Raw genomic sequence first — 18,697 nt, 5'->3', positions numbered from 1 at the left:
TATTACTTTCCTTTCTGAAAATGGCCATAATGTCAAATAACTTGGAACCGGGACTGGAAAGGCCAACTTCAGGTGACTGATGGTGGTTTTTGTACTTACCTGTTAGTCTTCCTGGTGAGTTATGATAATTACAGTTACACTACAGAAAGTGCTTTACAACTTGAATTACTGTAGTTTTTCTCTTAACGTTGTAGACTAGATGTAAATATTGGTTTTATGCTGTTTAGGCTTTTTTAAAACTTTGTTTTGTTCTACCTTAATTTCCTTTTATGAATTTTACTAAATTTAATTTTAACTTTTTACCAGATGTTTGGCACAGATAGCCTAGCTGCTTTGTGCCATAAAACACTGAATCAACCAACCAACCATAGAAAAGCAACTCAGTGACATGTTAATTGAATACTGTCATGTATTTTTGTGGTCAAGTCACCACGTGAGTGAACTACGGTAACTTATAGAAACATAAATGTAGATGAAATATGTCTGATAAACTAACAGCTGGCTTTTCTAGAACAGGAAGACATAGACAGCACTGAAATACAGTGAATATGGAAAGAAGAGATCATACAACCTTCAGAAAATGCTTGGCCATATCAAGTAATAGTGACTGTTAGGAATAATGAAGGTATGCTAAGGTTCCATATTTATTTTAGATGGATGAACATGTTAACAGATGAACATCTGGACACATCGTACAGTTCCTTTGACATTGGATCTAGCATCTGGATACCAGCGAGTCAAGCTGGATGTTGATAAATCTAAGGCTGATTTTTAGCACAAAAGATTACTGGAGTTCTGTGCCATGTGATTCAGCCAATGCAATGAGTATGCTGCTTTTAAGAGACTAAGGAAGCTTACACTTAAAGAGTCGCAGTAAGAGAGATATCCAATATACACTGATTATTTTTTATTATTTGGTCACTGTTAATAACTCAAGCAGGCTTGAAACTTAAATCAAGGAAGGCGGTGTTCATATGTAAGTGGAATTTCTTGGTCAAATTCAAGGAAGAGATGAAATCTTTCTGGACACAGCTGAGATAGACGTGGTGAGAGACTTGACTGGTATAGTAGAATGTTTGCCATTTGGTTGGACCATGCCTTGCTGAAATGGTTGATGAACTTTAAAAATACATTTTGTAACATAGTTTATTGATTAGGCCTGCAGCGTAGAAATTTAGGTAGACAATATCTTTTAGTATGGTGACACCTGGTTCCTCTGTAGAATGTCCTGATCCAGTTGAAACCATTAACGCTATAACATTTTACAAGTCATGAAGCTTTAGAAAAGCAGCTGAAGGACCCAGATCTGGTATGGGTACTTCTTGCCATGCAGCGAGATGAAGACCAGCTAGCACCTATAGAGGAGTATACCACAAACACATGTAACCTTTAACATTTTCACAGTCATTTAGAAGTACAGAAAGATGTGCTTTATCATCGCTCTGAACTGCTGAGCCATGGTACTCTGATGTATTGCAGATAATAATCTCCAGAGCTCCAAGACAATATTCTCCAGATTTTGTACTACACAAAGAATATTGGGCACTAAGATATTACACTTTTGCTAACATTTCACAGCAAATTTTCTGTCCATATTTGGCACTGGTATAAATATTATAAGGTGTATATCACTCAGTAAAAATAACTGGTTAAAACGAGGTAAACTTCAACAGAAAATTCTTGAAGCACTGTATAAGTTAGTTTGGTACATTGAAAGAGATCCAGGGAGAGCCAATTTCAACAACCAGCTGTTCTCTGAGCTTTGTAAAGTGTTAGGTATGTTCAACATGCAGGCTTCAACTCATCACTTCCATTGTGATGGTTTTGATTTTTACATTGAAATATTTGGCAGGTAGTGAATTATCTTAGAAGAGATGAAAGAAACAAAGAGACTTGTACTACATCTGAGGGAAAGCAGTTTTGTCTGGTGTTTTCTTAAAGTGAGCTGTAAAAGATATTTCAGATGAATAAAGTGTTTTTAAGTTGGTGGAATTGTGAGTTGTAGATAAAAATTACAGACAGCAGCTGAGATATTGTGAACCTGGTGTACTTGGTAGTGATAGGCTCTAGTCATAAAGGTTGGAATATTTTTAATAAGCTCAGTTGTACTGAATATTTTCTTAACATTGTTTCAATACAAGGTGCAGTAATAAAGCATGAACATGCAAACCTTAAGTGTGCTAGGTGCAAGTGGAAAGTAACACCTTCTTAGTAGTAAACCCTCTATATCATGCTGAAAATTAGTACTAAATTCTAATTAAAAGAAGGTCTGTAAGGAAAGGCAATGGAAATATTATTAAAGGTTAATGGTCAGAAGTAAGGATTAACTTGTCTTACCTGAATCGGAATGTGTTTATTAACCTGTTGCAGTCTCAATCTCCATTCCTTTTTACAGAAATGGACAGTGTCTATGTGGCAACTAGATGATAGGAAGAATAGTGAACTGGGTTTGAGAGTTAACTGTGTTTATTTGTTGTTCAGCAGAGTTCACTTTATGAGAGGGATTTTCATTTTCTTAAATTAGTATTTATCACTTAATTTCATTATAGTGATACCATCATATATGCTTCTTCAAGCCATCCAATATCTCAAACTTGTTGTGTTCAGTAGTTTGTTACACAAACTATTCACCATATCTTTGCTACCTGAAGATTATGAAAATGATTAAAAACAAATTGCTGTTAACAGTGGTAATACAACAAAGTTAATTAATGCAATATCTTTAAAAATTTAAAATCAATATACTGTGTACTTAATGACAACAAAAAATTTAAAAAAATGGTGTAAGGTAAGCTACATTGGAAAATTTCCTCACAAAGTGTTTACCACATTGAACAGAGAAATCTACATGCCAGCTTTTTATTGTAAAAATAACCTAGGAAAACTGTGCAAGAACAAAGAATAGAAACATACAGCAACAGTAGTGTTTACCAATTAACATGTCAAGACTACAATAGGGTATATACAGATCAAACAGAATGTTCTGTAGAAACGAGAATGAAAGAACATTCTAGAAGCTGGAAATTAAGGAAAATGGATTCTTTTTTTTGCATCCAATCTTATTGAGACTAAACACCAATTTGATCCAGAAAAAACTGCAAAATTTTATATATATGTTAAAAAGATAAAGACTACACAGTCTGGAAATTTCAGAAAAAAATAGATGTCTTAAAAACAAACCCATAAAAAGTTCTAAACAATTGAAATAATGTAAGTTCCTCCCCACTTGTTCCTAGGTAAATGTCAAGGTTCATTGTTTAATGTAAACCCTGGTACAAAACATTTCAATCTGTACCTGATGATGTCTTTACCAGTGAAACCCTGGTTGTGGTAAATGATGTATTTATAAAATGTACAATTATCTTGTTCTTCCTCAATTCAGGTATTTCATTTAGTTTAGGCCTTTTTTGATTAATATGTGCTTAATATATTTGTTTGCTTCCTTCTAAAAGGGCTAGGTAAGCATTGTTGAAGGATTTTTTTATGTAAATGCCTTTCTCATAAAAGGTTTTTTTGTATGCATGTTTGTACTTTCAGTATTTGTTGAAGGATTATTATATGTATTTATCATTGTTAGGGATTTATTTTTATATTGTGTTCTTTTTCATTAAAGGATTTATTATGTTCGTTGAGAGTTTATTGATTTTTGTGTTTTGTGCAAAGACATGTACAGAGTTTTTCATTATTTTTTCTGTTATTGATCTAAAGGTATTTTATTGTATTACTATTAATAGCATAAAATGGTGGTGCCTATTCTTTTTATTTAATTATGTATGTGTTATTCTTTAAATAATAAGCTTGTTTTTTATATTATAAAATGATTGATTTGCATGATAATAATTTGAAAGTGCTTCTTTTAGTTACTTCTTTATATGATGTATTAAATTAATCATAAATCATTGTTAAAGGGCTTTATTTTATTGTGTATGAGTTTAGTTTGTTTTTTTTCCTTAAATGGTTGTGTTGTTCATGTGTTGTGTAACTGTTCGTAGGAAGTAAGGAAAGTTGACATGTTTCTTGGCCATATCATTAGTATATGATATTATAAATTTCTAACTTTCTGATACCAAAAAGTAACTTGTATAATTATGAGATCAACCAACTTCATGTAAATAAAAATATTGTGATGTCTAAAGTAGATAAAAGAAGACAGATTGTTACATTAGACAGAAGCAGTTACAATGATAATACTAAAATATTTTAAATGATGGCTTACACAGTGATATAAAAAACCTAAGAATGCAGTAGACTATAAAGTGAAACAGTTGTAAAAAACTTGTAGTATCTCAACAGTGAATGAACAAAGAAACCTCATACTGTTTCACTTTATATTATCTTATTTTTATTCCTATCCAAACTTGCATACAATTGGAATACCATTTTGCCTAGTATTTAAATGGTCTTTTTAAATAAGTGCTTGCACATTTATGGTTAAAAAATTTGTCTTAATATGTAAATTACATCAAGAATATTAACATAGGAACAAGTGATGAACTAGATTATTTTAACATAATATTATTGTTCACAAATGCAACAGTAGAAGGAGTGTTATGTTGATTTGAAATAGGTTACCAGCTGGTAAGGTTTTCTAACATTCAGAAGTATGTGATATTATAAATATAACAAGGCTGTGTCTAACTAACAGTTATTTTAAGATGGACAGTGAAAGTTATAAGGGTCATTCCATGTCAAATTATCCAGATGTTGGAAACTTTTCCAGGTGACCCCCTCAGAATGCTTTGAAAAAATTCACATGTGCTCATCTACCCATATAATGAAAAATTGCCAAAGATTAGATCAATATCTCTAATAGTTTCTGATTTACAGCCCTGTAAAATTTAATTAATTTTTTTTTTTATTTCTGGCAAATTCATTTTCGGGCAACTTTGGCAGCTTAAAGCTGCAAGAGTAATGGTGGTAGAAGGCTGAAATTTGCTACACTGACTGAATTAATCTCACAGAATTCAAAATTGTCTCAAACGAAGTTTATCTCTCTTAGGTATTTTATAGTGAGGCTGTAAAATCACCTGAAAACCCAAAATCGTAAAAAACATTGGTTTATATAATAAGCCATAGCTCTAAGACTTAATATGATACAAAGCTGAATTTTGTTTTCAAATTTTCTGTAGCATATCAGTTGAAAAATCAGCAATTGTTGTAAATAAAAGTCTATTAGATCTCCTGTAAAAAGATTTAGTTGAATGCAACTTTTTATGATTTAGCTAAAAATAGTCCTACTTCAGACCACAGCTTGATTATGTCACCAGTTATTCAGCCTTTTCAGATTTTTACCATATATTTTTACATCTCTGAATATGATCTACAAAAAAAATCAGGATGGTGTTCAACCTATTTTTTGTTATAATTTTTAAAGTATTCTCTGACCATACGTTTTTTACTTTAAAAAAAACAACTTTTTTGTATCCATACTTTAAATTGTATGCATTAACAATTTAAAAAAAATTATGAATCCCATTGAAATATTCTAATCAGCCTTTACCATATATTCTTACATCTCTGAACATGATCTTCAAAAAAATCAAGGTTGTGAAAAATAATAAATTATCAAATTTTAAGTGTCTCTGATATGTACCATTGGGCAAAGGACCACATTCAGGGCATTCAGTTCTTTCTTGTCAATCAGGAATCAGTCCTGCAGAATTGTGTAAAGTTTGATCTACTTCATTGCTATGAAAAACACAAAACTGTGTCAGGTATATGGTCACATCATAACTTTATTCTACCAACAAATTGTATATGAGAAGGCTATCAGATGATGATGTGTACACAGTTGTAACTGTTGGTAGTAGCAGTGAAAGTGGTGCTACAGCAGCTCAAATAGGGTCTAATGATAACAATGACAATTATCAGCCAGGGAAATATGTGGCATGCATATACAATCATGAATGGTATGTGGGAAACATAAAAGATAGATCAGATGGACATTCTGATGTGTTGGTGTCATTTATGAAGAAATCAAGAAACGAACTGTTCTCATGGCCTACAAGGTCACATAAAGATGAAAGCTGGATTCCTTTCCAACATATTCTTTGATAAGTGCATGAAAGGCAGTAGTGCTCGCCGTCATAGTCAAAGTGATCTAAACATAATGAAACTCGAATTTCAGAAATTTATTCAAGCTGTCTGAACAAAGCAATGTTTATTTGATGTTGTTAAGGCTAATTTATTACCAAAGCAGTTTTTTGAAACATTTCATTGTCACGATTATTGCAGTTTGGTGTGACTATAATCTTTCTCAGTTATCCCCTGTTTCAAAATTTATTTCTAAAATGATGTTTTAAAAAACATCAAAATTGGTTCCTGTCATCTTTGAATTTATTTTTTTAAAATCTTGATAAGGAAGTTCCATTTTGTATATCAAGTGTGCTTTAATTTAATTATTTTCAAAAACATATTTCTGTTGACAATTTTTTCAATATTCACTACTTTAAGCTATAAATTGTAAGAAATACTACCTAAACTGACAAAGATTTATTAGTGACCTAGGCCCTTAATTTTCAACTGGCATCAGGTCAGGCATGGTAACAGTATTTTTATTTACCCAAGAAAAAGGTTTTGTTAACTATATTTTTCATTTATATAGTAAGGTGAACAGTAATATTAAGTAAATAAAGATTTGGGTCATCAGAATATTATGTATCTTACATGATATCTTATTAAAGGATAAAATTTTTATAGCTCTAATAGATATAATTGCACATCAAAACATTTTCAGTAATAAAAGGAATATGTTACAAAACTTTAAAAAAATTCTCATATCTATAGTTTGTTTTCAAGTCTAATAAATTTTCTATACTTTTCTTTTGTTTTTTCAGGCAGGAACTAGATCTTGCCAATTTTCAATAAACTATAAATTACTTCTCATTCCAACTTCAAGTTACAAACATACTTTTTATTCTGCCTTTTAAAATGGTATCTAAACTTTACCTGTAACCAATTTCAAAGCCAAACTTTATTAATAGTTGTTCATGTTTATTACATTCTTAAGGATGATGATTATTTTACCTTTTATAAACCTATGCTTTAGGATGAGTAAAAGCTTCTAAAAAAAAACTAACAAGTTGTTTGTATGAAACTCCTTGTAGCTGTGTCAAAATGAAAGTTTAAATTTTAAATGATTTTTCTTTATGATATACATCAAGGAAATGTTACAGAATTACAGAATGCTAATCCAAAATTATGTTTAAACTTAAGAATTGTTGAAATGAACAGAATTATTATATGTATTTAATTTTGAAATATGATATGCAGGAGTACATTTAACTCCTGAAAGGTGATCACCACTCATGGTTCAGTTAAATGAGAAATTTGTTTTTTATAACTACACAGTTTCTTTATAAATAAATAGCAAGTCTATTTTTATATTCACAATCCAAACCTGTATTTATGAATAACAGCTTGTTAAAATTTACTTATTCTAGATATGACAAAATATTGTAAACAACATGGAAAAGTTCAGTAAACAATGAAATGTCAGTAACTAGGAATTGTTATTCCAACCATTAGAAACTTCTAGATACACATCTAAGCTAGTTTGCCTTTCTTGAGCAATTCAGTGATGTTACAGTAGCTGACTGTAATGCATTTCCCAGCAGATGTACTTTTTAGATCTTATGAAGGTTGAAAACATGTCTGCCTAATCCAAGGGTGTAGACTGCAAGCCAACTTATGTATTACATTGAACTTACAATAAACTAATCCAACAACACAAGATCCAAAAGTGCCTTAAAATTATATAGCAAAATATACAGCTCCTGTCCCCCCCCAAAGTACAAAAACTACAATATTTAAATAAAAAACTATTACACTAATTATATTTCTCCTAATAAACTATACATCCAAATAATTAATTTAAAATCAGTCATCAAAGTAAAGGTAAAGCTACAATAAACTTAGGTAGACATTAAATTTACATTTAATCTTCAAGTGAACAGTTTGTTTTTATACAACTCAATACTGGTAGGATTGACACTAACTGATTCCTCTTCATATATAATTCTTATCGTGCTGAAAGTCAATATTTGAATCATGCAAGTATAGTTTTATTATTTAAAAAAATACACAAAGTTGACCAAGTTATTTGATTCTCATTTTACATTTAAGGAACATAAATGTAGTAATTTTACTTGTGAATGTTGTTAACAAGCTCCAGTTATTCATTTTGATTCTCATTTTACATTTAAGGAACATAAATGTGGTAATTTTTCTTGTGAATATTGTTAACAAGCTCCAGTTATCTTGATTTTCATTTTACGTTTAAGGAACATAAATGTGGTGATTTTACTTGTGAATGTTGTTAACAAGCTCCAGTTATTCACTTTGATTTTCATTTTAGATTTAAGGAACATAAATGTGGTGATTTTACTTGTGAATGTTGTTAACAAGCTCCAGTTATTTACTTTTAGTGTGTTTTTTGTTTTATATTTTGCCTCTTAAATGCTAGTAAATTTTTGTGATGCTTGATCTGAATGTCAGAGTAAAGACAGATAATATTTTGCCATAACTGATTTCTGTGTGTTTCATAGCGTGTATACATTTGGTTCTGTTTGCAATGCTGCTAATTTAACATCTTGTTTCTGATAAATAATAAAAATACCTGAATGTTTTCAATATATGTATAAATTTTTTTAATTTCTGTGAATTATGTTGTTTTATATATTTATACCAGTTTACCAGTGAACACTAATGACTTTTGTATTGTTCATTTATATGTTTGACTACTGTTGACTTTGATCTTTGCTTTCTTTCTGGGTTTTGTCTGATTTTGTTTCTGCACACAAATATTTATATTTTTAATAAGTATGTGTATTAAAGACTTTAGTTTGTGGGCCAATTCTGATTTCTGTATTTGCACTATGTGTATGTTTATTTTTACAAAACCCATATGACTTCACTCTGTGAGTATTGTATTTTTTTCTTGTATGTTTTCAACATTTAGAAATTGCAATGTACAGGTAAATACTTTTGACTTGTATTTTTGGGCATTCTTAACATGTCTGTGATTTCATTTTTGTACCTGTATTAGATGAGTGTTTTGTGATACGTCTTTGGGTATCATTGATATGTACATCTGATCCCACTTCTGTACCTATGTTGGGTGAGGGTTTTTGGGAAATACCTTGTGATGTTCATGACATATCTCTGATTCAATTTCTCTATCTTTGTTGTGTGAATATTTCGTGACATATCTTTGGGTGTTTTTGACATATCTGATTCTGTTTCTGTATCTCAGTTAAGTGAATGTTTTGTTTTTACTAGTGGTTACTGCTGATTTCAATCTTTAAGCATTTTGAATTGTTTCATATTAAATGTCTATAATTGTAGTGTGTGAATGAGTATTAAATTCTGATCACAGCTACTTATGTATTTTTGTTATATTCTTACTTATAAAGATTAGAATGTGTTGCTTTATTAGCTGGGTACTCTCACTGTTAATGATATTTTTTGACATAAACCCAATAATATTTGACATTCTTTTATAGATTGTTTATGCAGAGTGTTCATGATGGTGGTCGTTCATTCTCCGAAGTTTCATCAATATTTAACATGACTTATGCAGCTTAGGAGGTTTATGTTAGCCCTAGAAACTCGTACTGTGTTAACAATGCAAAGCAATCTGTATATGAAAAATATATTAATAAAAACATTAAAAATAATAAAACATTATATGTTAAATGTTCTTAATGAAAATAACGTTAAAGAAAGAATAGACTATACCTTACTTATAGAACACACAAACACAAATGGCTCCAACATTTAAGTGTTTTAACTGTAAAATTCATGAATTCTTTGTAATGAATATATTTTCTGCTCTTAGAATTTGTCAGCAGCTGTGCATTCTATGTTACTTTGATCATCACTAAATAAAGAAATTCATCTGTCTGAAGACAAATAGTTAAGGAAAATTTTGTCATGATTACCAACACAACTGAATTTATTATATGCTTATGAAGGTACACGTTTTTACAAGTAACATTTAAATAATAAATAGTGACTACTATTATATACAGGGTAAAATTATTTTAAACTGTTTTTGATTTTAGATTAGTTGAAAATTTATAATACAATAATATAATGGTGCATATTTATCATTTATGGTGTTTAAATTTAATTTCCATATTAGATTTTCTTTTTGACAATCAGAAAAATTTTCATTACAAAATATTTTCTCAGTTTAAACATCAGGAGAGAATTCTAAAATGTAATACATTTAGCATTTGAACATTAGTGTTTAATGAAGACAAACGTAAGAGGAATGTATTTTAAAATAAAAATGAAGAATTAAAAGGGCTGATATATCAACGATTTATGTATATATCACATGATATGTGATTTATTTAACTTTCTATTTCATCTTTTCAGCCTACTTTTTAGTTGTGAAATATAACATTTGTTTATGATGATATTACATTATAAACCTAGGCCTAGCATGGCCAGGTGGTTAAGGCACTCAACTCATAATTCGAGGGTCGTGGTTGAAAATTTGGAAAAAACTTTAAACAAAATTAAGCCACAGTTCAAAATCAATTGCTAATTTCATGCAAAAGGTGGCTGAAGAAGCTAGGATCACAGCAATTCTGTCAAGTCTTCCAGAGCAATGAAGGCTGAGGTTATGCCAAGGAACACACTAACCTTTCACATTGCAGTTCGATGTAAATCATTATATGTGTTTGAACATCTGAGTATATGAAGAAAAACTTTCGGTACAAAATCAGTTACTCCAAGTAATTCAGTGGTAAGTCTGGAGTCTTACAACGCTAGAAACCGGGTTTCGTTACTAGTGGTGGGCTCAGCATAGATAGTTCATTGTGTAGCTTTGCATTTAGCAACAAACAAACTTGGATTTTTTTCCCCTTTAACACTTAAAAAGTGGGAATACTTTGGTAGCAGCATCAGTTGATAATGGCTGCCGTTTAAGGGTTAATTATACAGTGACAGAGTTAGGCATATATAAACTGAACAACTGTTCAGCTTCGAGCAACTCATGGAGCTCCCGATTCACGGGAGTATGTTTTATTTTATTTTTACAGAATTTTGACTTTAGCCTGCTTAAATATTGAACTCATTTGAAAAATATGATTTATGTGAAACCGATTTACAAACTTTATTCAGTAATTCAGCTAGGCATGTTCTATGCGCATGCGCTAATTGGGTTGGTAAGATTGTAAGTAAGCATGATTACAGAAAATTACTGGGAGAGCTGTGATAGTCTGTTAGCGATGTATTAATAAATGGACTAATATATGCTACATTAGTACATATCTTGATTTGTTTAATTATATGATATTTTTTCAGGGTGGGTCAAAATGTTCCTGTTTAGCGACCTAGTGAGTTAGCACTGCATCTGCTCTTCGTTGGAATCATTTTCCAAATTAATTGTTTTTAATGAATAGTTTTCGTTAGATAAAATTCTTTCAGCTCAAATTAGCAAAATAAAATGTTTAAAAAGTATACATAGTTGCAGAAATTTTGTCTTTGTACAGTCGATCACAAGAACAGAAAAACAAAAACATTCAGCTGTAATGTTGATAATGTGCAAATGGTATTTTCTAACGTTGATGACATGTCTAAAATATTGGTAATGTTAATGATATGATAAATGCCGTTCTGTAATAGTGGTGACGTGACTGAAATACGGTTTTTAATTTTGATCACATGACTAAAATATTGGATTGTAGTATTAATGACAAGACAGATGCTGTTCTGTAATAGTGATAACGTGGCTGAAATATGGTTTTAATCTTAATGTCATGACTGAAGTCTTATAATCTCTTTGGCATAATTAAAATTACCTTTCTTAGTATTAAAGACATAATTAGAATATTATTTTATTATACGTTCAGCATTTTGTAATAAGATCAGGTTTTTTAGTAGAAAACCAAAAAAGAACAAACAACCACTATGATTTCCCTACTCGGTAAGTTATCAATGCTTAAATTGAATAGAAACTTCGTAATATTACTCAGTTCTTTATCAATTCATAAAGTGTCTAACTATGCTCAAATTACTTAACACGTACATGTTTTCGGATGGATATACACGTGTGTGTGTGTTTTGACACTTCTAAACAATTTTTTATCTTCGCTAGGTTGAGAAATATTATTGACATAAATATTTCTTGGAATAATTGTTCAAAGTATGAAAGGCCTGGCATGGCCAAACGCGTAAGGCGTGCGACTCGTAATTCGAGGGTCGCGGGTTCGCGCCCGCGTCGCGCTAAACATACTCGCCCTCCCAGCCGTGGGGGCGTATAATGTGACGGTCAATCCCACTATTCGTTGGTAAAAGAGTAGCCCAAGAGTTGGCGGTGGGTGGTGATGACTAGCTGCCTTCCCTCTAGTCTTACACTGCTAAATTAGGGACGGCTAGCACAGATAGCCCTCGAGTAACTTTGTGCAAAATTCCAAAACACAAAAAACAAACAATCAAAGTATGAAAATAGCGCTCTAGATCTCTCGTTTGATTTTATAATTTTGCATTACGTTTGTGGTGACCTTCAAACTTTGACTAAAACGTCGCCTATTTATTTTAATGTTTTGACACTAGCTACATACTATAAAACTGATCTAGGCTGACTAGAAACAAGTAAAGATCTTCAAACTTGGTGCAAGCTCGTGTTTTTTCGTGCCGAATAAACAAACATTTGCTATGCTGTCTCACATTTCTCTAAAAGTTAAACATTTAATTTGTTTGACCTTATTACTATGATGGACATTTTTCGCAAAGTATTTACTCGACAAGATAAAGAGAAAAAAGAAAGTCGGCGCCATGTTGTTTGTGCAGAAGAAGAGTGTGTCACGAACGTACTTTTTAGCGTATGTTCCAAATGGATTGTCTTACATTATCGCCAGCGATGTGACAAACAGTTACTTCTGGTAAATTGAATGATATTTAAATAACAGGACATTGATATTAATGATCATGGGTGTCTAATATATACAGCAGAAGGGGCAAATGCCTCTCCAACATTTTTTCCATTTTGTGTACATAGCCATTATTAGCAATTATGCTATACTTAGTTACCCCTCCGCACACTCTCCAACAAAGGCTATGATGCTAATGAATCAGATATATTTTGAACATATTTTAATTAATTCCAGTAGCAGTGTTTGTACGATTAATTTTTATAAATTAACAATGTGAATACTTATTGTATTGAGTACGAAACAAACCAATCAGAACACTTTAAGCAGCAAGAGGTTCGTACTGGCTACCCCCAGGAAAATAATGGTCATTAGCGATTATATTCAAGTTTATGTTAATTTTATTATCTTATTTTCTCAAAATTCGATGCATTATTGCTTTTATATCTGAAGTAGGTGTTTTTTAATACAGATGTTTTATGCATTCTTTATTAACGTTATAGAATTTTAAAAGTATATTGCATCATAAAATTTCAATCCCTTTACTGTGACACCAGTGTTTATTCCTGATATGTAATTTTGTTGTTGTTAAATTTATTACAAATTTGTGATTTTTGTTATATAGTACAAAGTCACTATTAAGGTAGATTGGTGTGATTTGATATCGAAACCTTCTGGTTTGTAACCACAATTTTGTCTTGTTGTAGCACTCAAGGCTTCTAGTGGGTCAGTGTCACATTTAATATCTTATAATGCTAAAATATGATGATTCGATTTTACGTGGTACACATAGCGAAAATAACAAATTGTGTAGCTTTGCACAAAGAATAAGGTTTAGGATTACTGTTTTCAGGTGAAGCATTTATGTGTGTATATATCTTTGTATGCGTACGCTTTTCAGGCAACCAGTATTCTGAACTTATTTGGTTAAATCTTTAGGCTTTTCTGCCGTTCGTTACTTTGATGTCAAAGCATAATAAATCCAATTTTTTCTTAAATGTTTATCATGGTTCAATAGGTATACAGTTTAGGAAGTCAAACAGAGAACGTGGGAGAAGCTATATGGTTTATCCAAAGATTTCTGTGGAACTGCGATATCCTGTTGAAGACATGTGGCACTCACGTGGCATATAATTACAATGAAACTTTGGAAATTTCCTGGGATGCATTATATACACCTGCTCATAGAGATAGAAAAATGCAATATATTATATGCCTTAGATTCTGCGATACAGTACAAACACAGGTAACGAAAGGACTAATTTCTGGAACCATCATTTAGACTCGTTTTGTTATTTGAGAAATATAAATTCCAGTTTGATATACTTTTATAATGTTTATCAAAAATAATTAATATTAAAAATATTTTTATTGGTATGTTTTCAAAGATGCTGTTACGAAAGCGAAGACCGTTTTAACTTTATCTGGTAAATAAAGTCACGGCCAACTTGTGATTGTTCATTTACATTGTTTGTTTTATAAAATAATGCTCACTGACAACAATAGGTAGCAGTACAGTACAATAAAGCTGTCTATCGGTTCATTTTGTAAAATTTTTATTTAAGTATGAGTCTGTGTGTTTTAAAGTTAAAAATAATAATATTTTTGCAATTCTTTCATTATAGCTGTTGCATTCTCATTATATAATAAAGAAATTAAAATGTAAAATTAATTTTTCCATTAAACTGTCAGAAATGTTTAATTTTCGAAAAACAATAGCTGAGGAAATGTTAGGGTATTTAATCCTTATTGTGTATTCAACACGGCTATATTTAAACTGGTCTACAGCTGTCGCTTAAAAATTATCATTTACTTCGAAATACATTTTAACAAAGTTTAGCACACAATGAAACTTGTGTTTCTTCAACATTTTCAAAGATACCAATCATTATGATGCACTTAATTAGACATATTTATAACTGTTTCGAACACATAATACCTGTGGCGGTTTCTCGTGCAGCATCATAACTAACCTATGTTCCTATTTACATATAAACGCTTACCCTAAGTTATGCTTTTAATCGGAACTGTTAAAACATAATTAGGCCCAATTGGAACCATCTGTGTAATTGTTTATGATAATAATCCAGGGATGGATAAAAGGTTCTTGTTCAAAGCAATTTGGGCAACTTAGAACATGCAGACTTAATAATCGTTTCCCTCGAGGAAACGGATGCGGGTGCACTCTTTCCTTAACACGCGGATTGTTGAGTGATCTAATACAGGATATGTTCTCGTTTGTACGGTTTATTAATATCTCATACACATAAATTCAGATTGTCAAAACTCTGAAACAACAAAGGGATGGAATTCGGTTTTTAAAGAACCATGAGTTACCAAATGGCATGAAGAGAAAAATATAGTTTTAATGAAACTACTTGAATTCCTCATTCCAACCTCGAATACAATTCAATGTAGAACACTTCTTACTTTTGTCTTACTTCTGTGTTTCACAATTTTATTTCTTCAAGCAATTATGTTTGATCTTATATTATTACCTGTGTAAATAACATACACTATTTTTCAGCTTAAATTATTGTGGTCATGAAAAATTTGTGATGAAGTAGTTGACAATGTTGTTGTTGTATTAGCATAAAGCTTCACAACAGGTTTTTTGCAACATGCCCACCGCGGAAAATCGAACCCCAAATTTCAGCAATTTAAGTCCGTAACCTTATCGCTGACCATCAAGGAGCGTATCCAACAAGAGTTCCCTGTATATGAGACCCGGCATGGCCAGGTGGGTTAAGGCGTTCGACTCGTAATCCAAGGGTCGCGGTTCGAATCCTCGTCGCACCAAACATGCTCGCCCTTTTAGCCGTGGGGGTGTTATAATGTGGCGGTCAATCCCACTCTTCATTGGTAAAAGAGCAGTCCAAGAGTTGGCGGTGGGTGGTGATAACTAGCTTCCTTCCCAGTCTTACACTACTAAAGTAGGAACGGCTAGCGCAGCTTTACGCGAAATTCAAAACAAACAAGCGTATCCAGCAAAAGCGTCCTGTATGTGTTGTGTTTCATAATCTCAGTATTAATATCGGTTTGATAGTGAAAACTGTGGTAATAAATATCTTTATCCACTCCAGCATTATTTTTTTTATGATGAACTCCAAGTCATCAGGAGATAATGGTTTTCTCTAATGTAAACAAATGAAAGCGTATACGTATGGTTGTGTTGTACTGGTGCAAAAATATCAACTGCGATATTACAGCATAAAGCTAAGATAACTCTAAAAACCGATAGATACAGCTTCTTTTCGTTAGTGGTTTACAGACGTTTGTCAATTTACTCAATTATCAAGGTTTTCGAGATTATCGATTCTGCCATTTGGTCGTCATCGAGTGTACTCCAGAATGATAAAACGTGCGGCTAACGAATTGTAATAACATAAACATTTGCGAAAACTATGGCGATGAATGTCGCTGTCATCTTTCTAGTGTTGAAGAGACCAACATCCAGCCAGAAGAGTTGTGCTGGACTTGATGAAGAGGTTTGTCTTACAAACTTGTCAGCTTCTTCTCTTTTTTTTTTTTTTAGCTTTAACCTTTCTTGGCTTAGCACATGCTTCCAGGTGGCGTTCCTACCACATGCTTGCTTGGCTTTCTGCAGTACATTAACGGGCCAACCACTCTGCGTTTTCACGCTCAAGTTGACTAGGTGTAATAACCTTTGCAAATTTCTTGCGCGTTGCCGAAATTATGAAATAACACCCAATAAGCTCAAGTAGATACCAATAAATGCTGGATAAACTGTATATCAAACTGAAATAAACATTATCCGTTGACGTGTATGGTTTTTACCGAAACACTCACAACCAACAACAGAAATTTAGCAAGACTCAAAAATGTCTTTTTTACATAGTGAGTTTATTAGCGTTAAATTGACTCTAAACTGCGATGAACAAACTCACAGCTCAACGAAATTCTAGAATGGCCCCAAAAATAAATAATATCAACCCTGGTGATTCGGCATGGTTAGGTGGTTAAGGCACTCTACTCATAATCTGAGGGTCGCGGGTTCGAATCCCCGTCACACCAAACATACATGCACGTTCAGCCTTGGGAGCGTTATAAATTACAGTCAACCACACTATTAGTTGGTAAAAGAGTAGCCCAAGAGTTGGCGGTGGGTGGTGATGACTAGCTGCCTTCCATCTAGTTTTACCCTGCTAAATTAGGGACGGATAACACAGATTGCTTTCATGTAGCTTTGCGCGAAATTAAAAAAACAAACAAACAAAGCAATCTGAACTCTGGAATCAGAAGATGCTTATTTTCAAGTCGTTTTGGAGTGTTCTACTTTTTTATATATTTTGTTTTCAAAGCTGCATATAGAATAAATTAGAGCCCAAACAAGAAGTCTTGTTTTAGTTGTTACTTAAGTTAATAAATATAGTTTTTTTGAATCGGTTTCAAACCTCTGATTTAGCTATTTATCACCCCCCGTCTTCAGTGGCTCAGCGGTATGTCTGCGGACTTACAACGCTAAAAATCGGGTTTCGATACCCGTCGTGGGCAGAGTACAGATAACCCATTATGTAGCTTTGTGCTTAATTCAAAATAATAAAACAATAAACCACAACCAAACGATCAACCATTTTACTTTGTTTTTTTTTCAACGGTCCTGTATTATAGATATATTATTTCTGAATCAAGAGGTTTTCTTATTAGTATTTTGTTGCTTGGCAGTAAAGTGTTTTTCACCTCATTGTATTTTTAGATTTTTTATGCTATAGTTACATATGTTTGTAACACAAAATATTTTAAAATTACTGTTACTAAACCAAAACGTAGATGCACCATTAAACTGATTAATAATTTATTACCGTTTACATTTATCTAGTTTATGAAGTATTGCTGTTTCTATTTCACTTTTACATACTATACATACTGAACCGAAACTGCAAATTTCAAATGATATTACAAGTAACCCTATTGTTACAAATAACTGTCACATTTGTTTTTCCATTTCTCGGAAAATTATGTTACTGACTCTTTGGATTGTACAAGTGTCTTTTCGTGCACAATAATTTCTGTTTTTACTGGACGAGGTTTGAAACAATGTTGCTTTTAACATAACAAACCTTACACGTCTAAGAGAAAATATTTCAATTTGGTTCTTATTATTTGTTGGTGTGTAAGATATTTGGTTACTAATATTTTAATTTCAAGCAAGATTTGTATGCATAGCTTACTTTAAGCTTTTTTTGTACGTTAGATCAGTCATTATCAATATTTACCATGTTACTGCGAAACTTGTTTTACGGTACACTTAACTCTTCAAGTATGTTTCAGGATGTACAGCTATAACATTCGTTCGAGCTGCGACCAACGTTTAAACAAAGTATAAACATTAAGTTTTTAAAAAGTATCAAAACTGCTGGACCTCAATTATAGGTGTATATATTGTAATTTTTTAAATCTTAGCTTGAACTTAATGAACATGAAATAAACTCGTTTTACCCCTTTCATTTTACCGTTCCAGTTTATGTAATAAAATGCAACTGAAGAAAAACAGACCTGTAATAAAAAGCTTGCCCTTACAAGAAACAAGCTCATACTGTGGCTAAACGACTTGTTGTAAATGCCATCTGCCAAAAATGGCACACAAAAAAAATAACTCTTTCAATTAATGCTTTTGTGGCGGCTAGAGAAAACGACATTTATACCCTTTTAATGGACTTAAAAAATTTGGTTATTTACAATGGCAGCCACAAAATATTTGAAGCCTGTTGTAAAACGGTTAAGAACCAATCGAGTGTTGACGACAAGAGGGTATTTTTACGACCGACATGTCTATATATAATAAAGATTTA

At 31.9% G+C, this 18,697-nt stretch overlaps 1 protein-coding gene and 1 long non-coding RNA gene across 9 annotated transcripts in view; both read left to right on the top strand.

The window, feature by feature from the left end:
* The window catches only part of LOC143241128 (uncharacterized), a 43,312-nt gene extending 33,630 nt beyond the window's left edge, over positions 1-9,682 (top strand). For 3 of the 5 annotated variants that reach the window (XR_013022197.1, XR_013022194.1, XR_013022199.1), the window contains one exon: positions 9,504-9,682. This is a non-coding gene — a long non-coding RNA (uncharacterized LOC143241128). The other 2 variants (XR_013022201.1, XR_013022202.1) reach the window with 2 other exon arrangements.
* A 771-nt stretch (positions 9,683-10,453) lies between these two features.
* LOC143241117 (uncharacterized) lies at positions 10,454-17,808 on the top strand. Of its 4 annotated transcripts, XR_013022189.1 has the most exons (3): positions 10,454-10,756; positions 11,317-11,938; positions 13,903-17,808. XR_013022189.1 is itself a non-coding variant. In XM_076484711.1 (2 exons), the coding sequence occupies exons 1-2, from the start codon at positions 12,726-12,728 to the stop codon at positions 14,164-14,166; spliced, it is 435 nt and encodes a 144-aa protein (XP_076340826.1). In that variant the 5' UTR covers positions 12,535-12,725; the 3' UTR covers positions 14,167-17,808. The 4 variants fall into 4 exon arrangements, 1 of the variants encoding a protein (XP_076340826.1); XR_013022188.1 differs by lacking the exon at positions 11,317-11,938; XR_013022185.1 differs by lacking the exon at positions 11,317-11,938 and having other exon boundaries at positions 10,454-11,027.
* Positions 17,809-18,697: the final 889 nt, after the last annotated feature.

This window comes from Tachypleus tridentatus, chromosome 2 (genome assembly GCF_004210375.1).
Source record: "Tachypleus tridentatus isolate NWPU-2018 chromosome 2, ASM421037v1, whole genome shotgun sequence".
In the NCBI taxonomy this organism is placed as follows: domain Eukaryota; kingdom Metazoa; phylum Arthropoda; class Merostomata; order Xiphosura; family Limulidae; genus Tachypleus; species Tachypleus tridentatus.
Note: the sequence above shows the minus strand (reverse complement) of the source record. Positions and strands in the feature narration are given on the sequence as shown.

What these genes read in the sequence shown, in the direction of transcription:
- LOC143241117 (XM_076484711.1), top strand. Translation starts at nt 12,726, where the DNA reads ATGATGGACATTTTTCGCAAAGTATTTACTCGACAAGATAAAGAGAAA. An exon ending in GTGACAAACAGTTACTTCTG is followed by an intron (nt 12,897 to 13,902) that starts GTAAATTGAATG and finishes ATGGTTCAATAG; the next exon opens with GTATACAGTTTAGGAAGTCA.